The sequence below is a fragment of the Dermacentor variabilis genome, unplaced genomic scaffold, assembly GCF_050947875.1.
Source record: "Dermacentor variabilis isolate Ectoservices unplaced genomic scaffold, ASM5094787v1 scaffold_14, whole genome shotgun sequence".
Classification (NCBI taxonomy): Eukaryota; Metazoa; Arthropoda; class Arachnida; order Ixodida; family Ixodidae; genus Dermacentor; species Dermacentor variabilis.
The window spans coordinates 22,377,332-22,390,629 of record NW_027460302.1 but is presented as its reverse complement, the minus strand read 5'-3'; the positions used below and the strand labels follow the sequence as shown (position 1 = coordinate 22,390,629).

At 42.7% G+C, this 13,298-nt stretch overlaps 1 protein-coding gene across 1 annotated transcript; it reads left to right on the top strand.

Annotated features, from left to right (window-relative positions):
* Positions 1 to 6,629: 6,629 nt before the first annotated feature.
* LOC142567696 (uncharacterized) lies at positions 6,630 to 8,076 on the top strand. The gene has a single exon (XM_075677868.1). The coding sequence runs from the start codon at positions 6,657 to 6,659 to the stop codon at positions 7,650 to 7,652; it is 996 nt and encodes a 331-aa protein (XP_075533983.1). The 5' UTR covers positions 6,630 to 6,656; the 3' UTR covers positions 7,653 to 8,076.
* Positions 8,077 to 13,298: the final 5,222 nt, after the last annotated feature.

Genomic DNA, 13,298 nt, shown 5'->3' with positions numbered 1-13,298 from the left:
ACCGAGGTTGAAATTTAGTTGCAATGTTGCAGTTGTACATGTTAAGGCAACGAACACATAGCCACGAGAATTTTTCGAAACGGAGCAGTAATAGTGGAGCTACGTGTGTTTGATTATCGAAAGGTAGTCCCCGCTCATTTTACTCTTTCATCTGGAACACGCCATCTGGACACTATTGTCTTTTCCTTGCCTAGTACACCTCCAAATGTTACGGGACAGGCCATCACCAACGAGCTCTGTTGCTGCCACGCAGGCCTGTCGTCCTGCGAGGGGTGGCGCTAATGACCTCGCCAATACAATGGAACTGTATGGTGACTCTAGTTGAAGAGCCTCATAGGGAGACCCTTCTGTTGGTGTTTCTGCTCTTTGCCCCCATTGGCTGCCCACAATGGCATCGCTAGCAACGCGACCAGGAAGAAGGAGTGTGTATTTGCTTGAAGGCCTTGCCGGCAGTCGTACACTTTCGTTCGACCAATCGACAGTACCGGAAACTGGTGACATCATCAGAGACAGCCTGGTGATGTCAGGACAAACTGGGGGGGGGGGGGGGGTGCAGGATAGGTCCAGTGAAACGCACGGGGTCGTTTTCTTCATATTGTGGTGATCCCACAGTGCTACGCACTGTGGCGTTTGGCATCGTCAGTTGTGACGGCATTCTGATTTTGATGCGTGTGTTTACTTGAAATGTTCAAAAAATGTCGAGAAGTGGTGGTTTAGGGGCCCTTTAAGCCACCCTGAGCAATTATTCCTTCAGATATATCTAAACATACTTTAGTCATGATGCATAATAAAGTGATCTAGTCTGGCTCCTCAGTGTTTAAAATTTGTGGTTTCAAGAGACATGTTTCCCGTGCCTCTTGAGTATCTCTTCTAATGAGGCTTAACTGTAATGTACACAAACAATTGTGTAACTTCTCCTGCAAGTACTATTCATTAAGCCTGGTCACTGATGTGCAAAGCTTGTGGTTAAGTTTTGATGTCCGTACTTTTTAGAGCTATGTTTATTAATTCAGGCTGTTCTTATTGGTTCTTCGATGAAGGAGACAATGCCTACGAAATTATTGGCCCTGATGACGAGAGCCCTCAAGGGGCAAATGACATCTCTGTTGTAGAAGTGAGCCCGATACCACCTGTAGTTACCATGACAGGTGACACGGCAGCAATAGATACAGAGACGGCCATGTCTACTGCAGCTGCAACAGTGTACGAGGCAAACAGCAGTGTGTCAGCATCAGCAGCAGTGTCAGAAGGAACCGCACCAGGCCTGGTAGAGTAACATGTGTGCTATCACTGTGACTTTTTTTGTAGTGCATACAACTCATTTCCTCAACATAGAAAAGCTTTTCACCACGACTGTGAGCCAGCGTTCTTGTGCAGCAAGTGCAAGACTAAGTTAGGTGTGATAACAGTGTACAAGCATCACTTTCAGATATGCAAATGCAAACATATTACAATTGTTGCCTCCCCAGCCAGCCAACATAGCGACAACAATGTAGAACACATGGTGGGACACACCTCTTCCCCATTAGAAGATAGTAGAGACTGTCAGTGTTGTTGCTAGATTAACTGGTCTTTGTAGGCAACTAGAAGGACAACACAGGTGGCATAAGATTGTTGATGATGTTATTGTTGAAGAGGTAAAAAAGAAGTTTGATGCAGCTGAAGTGCCAACTGATATTGAGCAAATCAAAAACAACCACCTGAGAAAGCAACACTATCGAAATTTGGGTATCTATGTGCCGCCAACTCTGGTAAGGATGGCATAGTACAGAAGTGTGATGAAAATCACACAGACACTGCTGTTCCATCACTGGTCACAGTGAGACGTGACTTGTAGGGCAAGAGAGTCAACTGAAACGAACATTATGGCATAGTATCATGCTCCCATGTCACCACTTTCCATGTTATTTTGCATGATACCGCTCAACCTCCAGAAACGAGACTACAACTTTTCTGTAAAAAGCTTTCACAAAAAATTATTCATAACACTATTAACACAGCAGTATCTTCTTTTTTTGTGGGTTCGAGGTTCCCGGTTGTCCATTAATGCAAAAATTGCGGAAAAAGAAAGAACATGTGTCGTACTTACGCCTTTTGAACAAGTACAAGGGGGACAGAACTTTTCTAGTCATGCATCTTCATCATACTATCAAGTTTTTAAATGCCTTTTAAAATTATTATTACCAGTTATATCTGAGTGCGTTGTATGCATTTAGCAGGTATAAAATCAGGTCAGTTGGATCAGATGCCTTATCTGCAAGAGAGCCCTATATTCAAGAAATTTGAATTAAAATAGGTACGTTAGAGACGCAGTCTTTCAGCACTTTATTGCGTGTGGTTTAAGCATTGCTCAATACTTTTGTGGATGGCAGTTTCAACTGGCACAGCACTGCGCTTTGTCACGGTCACGTGTCTTCCAAGCGGTGTTTACCATTTGTGTTGATCTGTTTGTGTATTCATAGAGCAAGTTTTTAATTTATTTTTTTCCGCATTCTTGTGCTTGCACTAAGCTTGTATAAGGCAGTTACAAAATGTGCGTCACTATAACGAACTGTTCTGTTGAGCTTACACTTGCAAATAATAGTGTTCAGATGGCCTCACTTCTATGTAGGTGCACCGATAGCTTTGTGTATGTTCTCATGTTTGTATAAAGCTTATATAAGCTAGTTACAACATGTATGTCACTAAGCATTGTGATATTCTTTAAAGAACTGCTTGGTTGGTTTTACACTTGGGAATTAGTATTGAGGCTGTGGTATTTCCATGTAGGCCCACTGCTAGCTTTCTGTGTGCTCACGTGTTTGTATTAAGTTTTTACAAGGGAGTTACAGCATGTACGTCACTAAGCGCTGTGATATATTTAAAGAACTGCTTTGTTGGTTTTACACCTGTGAGTAATAGTACTCGGGTGGCACTAGTCATGTGTAGGTACACAGGGACCATTTGTGTACATTATGCTCATGTAAAGCAGTTACAAAGTGTATGTCACTAATCACTGTGATATTTGTTTAAGAATTGCTGTCATGGTTTTACACATGTGAATATTAGTGGTCAGGACACAGTACTTGCGATGTATAGTTGAATTTATACAGTGCCAAGACATGGGCTGTATATGTACCAAAAGAAATGTATGTCTATATATTGTTGTGATTATTGCTGTTTGGATTTTATTAAACTCTAATAAAATTCTTTCTTGTATCTGTTGAGGTATGGCAATTTGTCATGCAACCAAACTGAGGACCTGAACTTGTGCATACAAATAAACAGCTAATTTAAGAGTATACTGCTCATATTCTGCGAAACCAGTTTAACAAATCTTGTACTACAATGCTGGAAAAATGACAGAGCTGACAGGGATGTACAGAAAGAGTTCTGCACTGGCTGAAGGACTGCCCCACACTGGAGTTGGTAATGTTGCGTTTATTGGAGTAGAACAGTAAGTGCACTTCTATTAAAGATGTGACAGTCAATGCAGAAACATAAGGCAGACGAGCAGATGTGGCACATTTTTTTCAGGGCCCTCCATGCCTACTACTGTATTTGTAGTCTTCCTGTGCTCTTCGTATAAGCCCCTGTTCAGTCAAGGTTTTTACTCCATGACAGTTGTTGTTCTGGGTTTGTAGCAATATTGAAGAAAAAATCAATGGTTTTCAAGAACTTTTGAGGCCCCGACACAGTAACTTTAAGGACCTCGTGCGATTTTTTTAGTACTTTGGACAGGCAATAACTTGTTCAACAACATCGTTAACTTTAATGCAAACAAAAGAAAACAAAACAAATCGCATTTCACTGATCTCAAACATTTGAAAGACTGCTAATTTGCCTTTAACTGCCCATCACTAAATGCACACAAGGAAGCAATATCAAGAAAGCGCTCAAAGTTTTTCTGCAATAGCACAATTAACTACTTGGACCTGCAACATTTGCAGTTTTTGAATACTGTTTGGTTTGACAGTGTATGTGATGTCATCTGTTGCCTCAGCTTTTCACCGTCAGTGGACACGGCAGCCCTGCCGTGATGATGTCACCTGAAGTGCCTTTGTATGTGCAGGTTTGCGCGTCGATCCTCATCCTAGCCTCCGCCACATCGCCGGTTATGGGGGACATTGGACGCCAGCGCTCCGATTCCCCGGCTCCGATCGACGAAATGCTGTGGCAGCTTCCTGGATTCATCGCCGACGCCCATCGCCGTGCACCAAATATGACTGATCATCGCCTCGTGGAAAACGGCCTCTGCGCACCATCGATGAGCACAGCGACGTCACACCATCGTGATACGTCACGGAGCCTGCCAGCTATAAATCTGCTACCGAGACCTACGATCATCAGTGGACACGGCAGCCCTGCCGTGATGATGTCACCTGAAGTGCCTTTGTATGTGCAGGTTTGCGCGTCGATCCTCATCCTAGCCTCCGCCACATCGCCGGTTATGGGGGACATTGGACGCCAGCGCTCCGATTCCCCGGCTCCGATCGACGAAATGCTGTGGCAGCTTCCTGGATTCATCGCCGACGCCCATCATCATCATCATCATCATCATCATCATCAGCCTGGTTACGCCCACTGCAGGGCAAAGGCCTCTCCCATGCTTCTCCAACAACCCCGGTCATGTACTAATTGTGCCCATGCCGTCCCTGCAAACTTCTTAATCTCATCCGCCCACCTAACTTTCTGCCGCCCCCTGCTACGCTTCCCTTCCCTTGGGATCCAGTCCGTAACCCTTAATGACCATCGGTTATCTTCCCTCCTCATTACATGTCCTGCCCATGCCCATTTCTTTTTCTTGATTTCAACTAAGATGTCATTAACTCGCGTTTGTTCCCTCACCCAATCTACTCTTTTCTTATCCCTTAACGTTACACCTATCATTCTTCTTTCCATAGCTCGTTGTGTCGTCCTCAATTTGAGTAGAACCCTTTTAGTAAGCCTCCAGGTTTCTGCCCCGTAGGTGAGTACTGGTAAGACACAGCTATTATATACTTTTCTCTTGAGGGATAATGGCAACCTGCTGTTCATGATTTGGGAATGCCTGCCAAACGCACCCCAGCCCATTCTTATTCTTCTGATTATTTCCGTCTCATGATCCGGATCCGCCGTCACTACCTGCCCTAAGTAGATGTATTCCCTTACAACTTCCAGTGCCTCGCTGCCTATTGTAAATTGCTGTTCTCTCCCGAGACTGTTAAGCATTACTTTAGTTTTCTGCAGATTAATTTTTAGACCCACTCTTCTGCTTTGCCTCTCCAGGTCAGTGAGCATGCATTGCAATTGGTCCCCTGAGTTACTAAGCAAGGCAATATCATCAGCGAATCGCAAGTTACTAAGGTATTCTCCATTAACTTTTATCCCCAATTCTTCCCAATCCAGGTCTCTGAATACCTCCTGTAAACACGCTGTGAATAGCATTGGAGATATCGTATCTCCCTGCCTGACGCCTTTCTGTATTGGGATTTTGTTGCTTGCTTTATGGAGGACTATGGTGGCTGTGGAGCCGCTATAGATATCTTCCAGTATTTTTACATATGGCTCATCTACACCCTGATTCCGTAATGCCTCCATGACTGCTGAGGTTTCGACTGAATCAAACGCTTTCTCGTAATCAATGAAAGCTATATATAAGGGTTGGTTATATTCTGCACATTTCTCTATCACTTGATTGATAGTGTGAATATGGTCTATTGTTGAGTAGCCTTTACGGAATCCTGCCTGGTCCTTTGGTTGACAGAAGTCTAAGGTGTTCCTGATTCTATTTGCAATTACCTTAGTAAATACTTTGTAGGCAACGGACAGTAAGCTGATCGGTCTATAATTTTTCAAGTCTTTGGCGTCCCCTTTCTTGTGGATTAGGATTATGTTAGCGTTCTTCCAAGATTGCGGTACGCTCGAGGTCATGAGGCATTGCGTATACAGGGTGGCCAGTTTCTCTAGAACAATCTGTCCACCATCCTTCAACAAATCTGCTGTTACCTGATCCTCCCCAGCTGCCTTCCCGCTTTGCATATCTCCTAAGGCTTTCTTTACTTCTTCCGGCGTTACCTTTGGGATTTCGAATTCCTCTAGACTATTTTCTCTTCCATTATCGTCGTGGATGCCACTGGTACTGTATAAATCTCTATAGAACTCCTCAGCCACTTGAACTATCTCATCCATATTAGTAATGATATTGCCGGCTTTGTCTCTTAACGCATACATCTGATTCTTGCCAATTCCTAGTTTCTTCTTCACTGTTTTTAGGCTTCCTCCGTTCCTGAGCGCATGTTCAATTCTATCCATATTATACTTCCTTATGTCAGCTGTCTTACGCTTGTTGATTAACTTCGAAAGTTCTGCAAGTTCTATTCTAGCTGTAGGGTTAGATGCTTTCATACATTGGCGTTTCTTGATCAGATCTTTCGTCTCCTGCGATAGTTTGCTGGTATCCTGTCTAACGGAGTTACCACCGACTTCTATTGCACACTCCTTAATGATGCCCACAAGATTGTCGTTCATTACTTCAACACTAAGGTCCTCTTCCTGAGTTAAAGCCGAATACCTGTTCTGTAGCTTGATCTGGAATTCCTCTATTTTCCCTCTTACCGCTAACTCAAGACGCCCATCGCCGTGCACCAAATATGACTGATCATCGCCTCGTGGAAAACGGCCTCTGCGCACCATCGATGAGCACAGTGACGTCACACCATCGTGATACGTCACGGAGCCTGCCAGCTATAAATCTGCTACCGAGACCTACGATCATCAGTGGACACGGCAGCCCTGCCGTGATGATGTCACCTGAAGTGCCTTTGTATGTGCAGGTTAGTGCAAAAAGATACGGTTTTCGTGGTGATTACCTTTGTCTAGTTGTGCTGCCGTGTCCACAAGTGCTGCTTGATTGTGTCTGCGACTGTTTTTCAATGGCCTGCATACTTCTTAAACTTTCAGGGGATGTAGAGGAAAACCCGGGGCCTATTTCTGTAGCCACCCTAAATGAAATTCTACAAACCCAAAAAGATATTTTGGCCAAAGTTACGCAAATTCAAGAAAAACAAACTTCGTCTGAGGCAGGCATAGTGAAAATGCAAACAAGACTCGATTCCATCGAAGCAAAACTCGTAGTCCTAGAGAAATCCCAAATAAGGCTATCAAATATTGAGGCTACTATGAGTCATTGTCAGGCGGAAATCGCTGCACTAGCTAAACAAGTCGATGGCTTGGAAAATCAATCCCGGCGTAGCAACCTGATTGTAAGAGGTATATTGGAAGATGAGAATGAAAACGAAGAAACATTGCTGAGAAAGGTAAACGACGACGTTTTTGAGGCAAAACTCGGAGAGAAGCTAAGTACCATTGAGAGAATACACCGTCTTGGTAAGGTAAATCCGGGTAATCATCGTCCAGTTATCCTTAGGATTGGTGATTTTAGGGAAAAAACTAAGATTATGAATAATTGCTACAAGCTTAAAGGAGGGAAAATAAGCATTTCAGAGGACTACAGTAAAAGAGTGCATGATATTCGGAAAAAACTCTGGAATACCACTGTTGACGAAAGGAGAAACGGCGCCAAGGTAAAGATGGTATTCGATAAGATGAAGGTGAACAAAATTCTTTACGCCTGGGACGAAACTACGAAACAAAGGTACAAATGCCATACCCCTTCTCAGAGTAGCAATTGACGCAGGAATAAAGGGTTAAAACAGTTCAAAGTGATAAATGTGAATGCCAGAAGCATATTAAATAAACTTGTCGAATTAGAAAGCCTAATCATAGAACATGAACCTCACCTAATAGTAGTCACCGAAACTTGGCTGCACAAGGATGTACTCGACACTGAAGTCACCCCTCCTAACTATAAAATAGTAAGAAGGGATCGAGAAGACAGAGGGGGGGGAGTTGCGTTAATTATCAAAGACAACATAGCATTTTCTGTACTTCCAGATGTGAATGGCGTAGAAGCACTATGGGTCAAGATAAAATTAGATACACAAACAGTCTTCATTGGGGGTGTTTACAGGGCTCCAAATGCTCCGTTGGATGTCCTGGTAAATCTACGAACATTTATGGACGCTTACCTGCCTCAGAATGGTAGGACATTGTTACTTGGAGATTTCAACCTACCCGGCATTGACTGGTGTTCGCAATTACCTGGAACACGAGAAGTGCCTAGTTGTGAGCAGTTACTTGAACTGGCTTTTTGTCATAATTTAGTTCAAGTTGTGTCTGATTACACAAGGATATGTCCTACAACATCATCCATACTTGATTTAATTTTTGTTTCCGAACGAATGCAAAGTTCTGTCTGCGAATGTGAAACACTGGAGGGCTTGTCAGATCACAGGATGGTTTTGTTGTCATTAAAGGCATCACCAGATGTCATAAGTACTTCGTCCAAAAAAAGTTTCTTTAATTTTCATGACGCTGATGACGCTGCTGTGATAGACTGTCTTGATTATTCATATTCAGATTTTATGCAGCTGTATGATTTAGGTGCTAGCACGGACCAACTATGGGAATTCTTTTCGGAATTAGCAGAACGGTGCCTTAATCACTTTATTCCTAAGAAAACTAAGCGCACGAATAAAAAGAATCCCTGGATAACCAGAGATATACTTCATCTCAAACGAAGACTTAAACGCAAACGTAAGGCTTACTCACCCAACCCAAACCCCGAAAATAAGCTATGTATTCGCCGCATGAGTCAGGATTTAAAGAGACTTCTTAAGGAATCAAAAGACAGATTCTATAATGTGACGCTCACAAAATTTCTTCGCGAGTCACCTGGCAAATTCTGGCGCTATATAAATCCGCCTAAAGTTCTGCATCCTGCTCAGACCGAGGATAATGCCCATAAGCGTGCCGAAGATTTTAATCTATATTTTTCATCTGTTTACATACGTGATAATGGTATACTGCCTCCTTTTAATGTTGACACTGAAAGACCTCCTATTACTGATTTACAGATTAACGAGCAAGGTGTTCTAAATCTGCTATTACATATTGACATTAAGAAAAGCCAAGGTCCAGATCGTATCCCTAATGAGTTTTTATATAGGTACGCTGAATGGATATCTAAATACTTGTCCAAAATTTTTCAGTCTTCTTTTACTAGCGGATGCTTTCCAACTGATTGGAAGCGAGCAAAAGTTATACCGGTTCATAAAAGCGGAAATAATTCTGTTAGTAATTATCGCCCGATCTCGCTCACTAGTACAGTTTCGAAGTTACTTGAACACATCATATCCAAACACCTGCTCGGCTATCTCGACCAGCATGATATCCTGTATTATCGTCAGCATGGCTTCCGAAAGGGGCTGTCCACGATTACCCAACTGATAGAAATAGTTCATGACCTCGCAGAAACAATAAATTCAAGTGGTCAAACAGACATTATCTACCTTGACTTCGCAAAAGCATTCGACAAAGTTTCGCACCAAAAATTGTTATATAAGATTAATGCGGTCTTTAAAAATCAAACACTCACACAATGGTTTTCTGCGTATATATCCTCCCGTGAACAGTGTGTAACTCTTAGAGGTTGTCAGTCGAACATACTTCCCGTTGCTTCTGGTGTACCGCAAGGTAGCGTCTTAGGCCCACTCCTATTTTTGATCTTTATTAATGATTTACAAAGTAACATTGATGTTCCCTTAAGACTTTTTGCAGACGACTGTGTGATGTACAGTACCGTAAATACAGTTGATGATCAGATTAAATTAAATATAAACCTGCAAAGAATAGTGAAATGGTGTAACGACTGGCAGATGGAGTTAAACTTTAAAAAGTCTGTGTTCATGTCAGTAACTAGAAAGAAAAATGTTCTTGATTACAATTATCATATCAACGGTTACATGCTTGAAAGAGTCGATCAGTATAAATACCTAGGCATAACATTTACATCAGATCTACGATGGAATGCCCACATTGAAATTGTCATTTCCAAAGCTTTTAAAACACTATGGTACCTGCGACGCACTATGCACAGTGCTACTCCGGATGTAAAGTGCCTCGCTTACAAAACCCTAGTCAGACCGATAATCGAATATGCTAAAGTAATATGGGATCCTCACACAGCAACTAATCGTCACAAGCTTGATAGGATTCAGCGACTCGCTGTAAGGTTTATCTTTAATAAATACCGCCGGAACCATTCTTCAACAGAACTCTGCCAACAAGCCCAACTACCTATGCTAGAAACCAGAACCAGATATGAAAGATTAAAAACTCTTTACCTCATTATCAATAATCATCTTAAAATAAATAAATCAGATTACTTTGAGATCAAAACTAATGAAACATCAAGGCATCGTCATAGTAAGTTTATCCCATTACCGACTATAAAAAATAATTGTTTCAAGTTTAGTTATTTTCCCCGAACTTGTAGAGACTGGAACTCTCTTCCAGATTCTGCTGTTCGGTCGAAATCATTGGCTGAATTCCTACGCCACTTAGATAATTTCATCTATGGCACTAGCATAGGGCGATGAGATCCGATTGCTGCTGTATAAGATTGCTGTTCTGATTTCTGAGTGATGCGTTTTTTTTTATGTGTGCATTTCACGAGATGATCTTTTTTTCCTTTAACTAATGTATAACTATGGTTTTCAATATGTTCTGTACTACTTATTTTGCTGTTCAGTTCCGTTTTTTTTTCCACTCCTGTTATAGCCCCTCAATGAGGCTGACAGTATTAATAAATGAAATGAAATGAAATAAGCAGTAGTCATTTGTAATTTCCTTTTATTGTGTCTGTAGCTCTCGATTTACTCATCACGGCTTTTCTTTGAATGCCTCGACTGTTGAGCTTCCTGCTTCTGCTCCTCCAAGTACATTTGTCGCCCGTTCCATGTGCCTAAAACTGGTATCTGCAGCTCCTTTGTAATTTCAACTTTAAGGATGTCGCTTTCCTTCTATTACCTCCACAGACAATTCTGTGTGACTTGCGAAGAGGGTCACAGAAGGAAAAAAAATGCTTGGCGATGTCTGCTCAGTCTAGCCAAGTGTACAAATTTAAGGACTTTCCAGTACTTCTAAAAATTTCAGGGTTCTCAATGCCTTGAAAATGGCATTTTAGAAATAAAGGGTTTTCAAGGATCGCTACAAACCCTGGATTCTAGCACCTAAATAATTTTACAAGCTTATTTTGCCATGGATTTCGGAAATTCATGCTTTTTAGCTAACGCTGCACTATCTCTGTGCATTGAAGCCACGAGAGCGCAACTATTTTGGAGTAAGGAAAAATACTGAAAGCTTTTATTACCACTCTTTTTCTATGGAGCTTCGTATTGCCTAGTTAAGTTTACGAATGTGCCTGGTTTTGGTGGGCGTTTCTTCGACATTTTCTGTGAGAAGAAAATGACTAACCCCCGTTTTCAGAAATGTATCTTAGTACAAATCTCATGCTTGACTTTATATAAACGACGCCTGGTGCGAACATCGTCCAGACGCTCACTGCCTTTCTTTTGGTGCGTTCACGACTTGCGCCATTTAGATCAAGTAAAGCATGGGCTTCAAGTTATGATGCATTTCTGAATATGGGGGTAAGCGTGCGCAATTCCGGGCAACGCATTGTGCCATTGACATTGAGGAGAAACGGGGAAAACAAAGTTAACGCCCTATGCTCCTAAACTTTCGCGTACCTGTGGTGTGCGTGTATCGTGCAAGAAGAAACAGCGCAAACACTAGGACGAAAAAGAAAAGCATCAACCACACCAGCGCTTCGTGGTGTGGCCCATGTTTTTGCGTAGTCCTCGTGTTGCGCTGTTTCTTCTAAAATGCTCCACCAACTAGCCGGCAAGTCCATCCTGTGCATATCTATTGAACACACGTATGAGTGTAGATGGTCTTCGGAGCTTTTAGAACGAGCACTGCCACAGGATACGAGCAGTGCATGCGTAACAAGTGGACACATTAGTCATTTAAACATGCGTGCCAATGCTTGTGACGCGGCTATCGGCATAAGCAGTCTCCAAATGCTGGAATGCATGCTCTTCAAAACGCTAACGATCCGCTGCTAATGCAGGACAGCAGCTCACAGCGGACTGAACCAAACACTAAACTAATGCACTTGAAAAGGACGCCTACACGGCAGCGTGAGGAACGTCAAAATGCCTGGCGTCGCAGTTGATCACATACGAATGGAACTGGCGGAAAAAATAAACATAAATGCTCACCAGTATACACGCGAATTAAATTCACATACGTGGATGGTTGGCATGATACGTATTTTCGGAGAACATATAATGCATGGACTGGAAAAGCACTCGATCGTGAGCTGAACGGCACATTTGTTATTTTCCTGGGGTGAGGACAAGCCGTGAATAGTTCTCACGTTGTCGTCTACGTTGTATTCCTTCGTTATAGTCGTAGCAAGGAATGGAAATGATGCAAACGCAAACTTATTCCAGTACACAACAGCACAGCACACCGCAGAGAAACTCCATCCACCGCAGCCGATTCCTCAAATACATTTGTTATATACACAACCTCCAAAAGAACGCGGCTGTGCGTGGTGGCTCTGTGGTGTAATGGTTAGGATGTGTGCTTTGAATTGTATAGATGCGAGTGTACTCAGGTTCGAATCCATGTGATGTATAGAGCAATGTGGTTTTTCAGAAGTATGTGATTCCCTTGACTATTGTGTTCTAATTAAATTGTGTGACTCCTGATTGTGAACTTTGCGAAAATAATTGCGGATTAAATGTTCATTAGCTTTTTTTTTTCTCCGCGGTGGCGTTCGGGACGCATACGCATAGGCCGATTCCGAGCAGTCATGCCTCATGGTAGACAGCAAATAGCCAGGAAAAATGACTTTAAAATTCTGCATAACTTTGCTCACGCCTATTCTGAAGGCCGCTTGGAATTGGGCCACTGACTCTGAGGAGCCGCCTAGGGTACGGTATTCAGCGGCCCTAATTTGATCTAATTTCCTGCCTGCATGCGTGGCCAGGACTACGCTAAGAGGGTATTGGGAAGAGTACTAGCACTCTATTTGGGGGAGTAGAAGTACCCGGTCTGGTGGAGTGCGACTACCCCTGCGGTGAGAGTATTAGCAGTCTGGGGAAGAGTACTATCACTCTGCGGAAGAGTACTAGCAATGCCTTGCGGTGGAGTAACAAAACTCTGTCAACAGGAGTTGACCTACTCTCTCTCAAAGAGGGTCGATCTATTCTCGAAAAGAGAGTGAAATATGGGACAAGCCGCTACTCCCTCAAAGAGAGTGCCCGCAACTCTCTTTGTTTTTAGAGTGTGGTATCTCGATCGTATTGTGCTACAAATAACAACCCTCACTCTTGAACAGCGACTTAAAATACAGCATGTTTCAG

Coding starts and splice junctions, on each gene's coding strand:
- LOC142567696 (XM_075677868.1), top strand. CDS start 6,657: ATGAGCACAGTGACGTCACACCATCGTGATACGTCACGGAGCCTGCCA.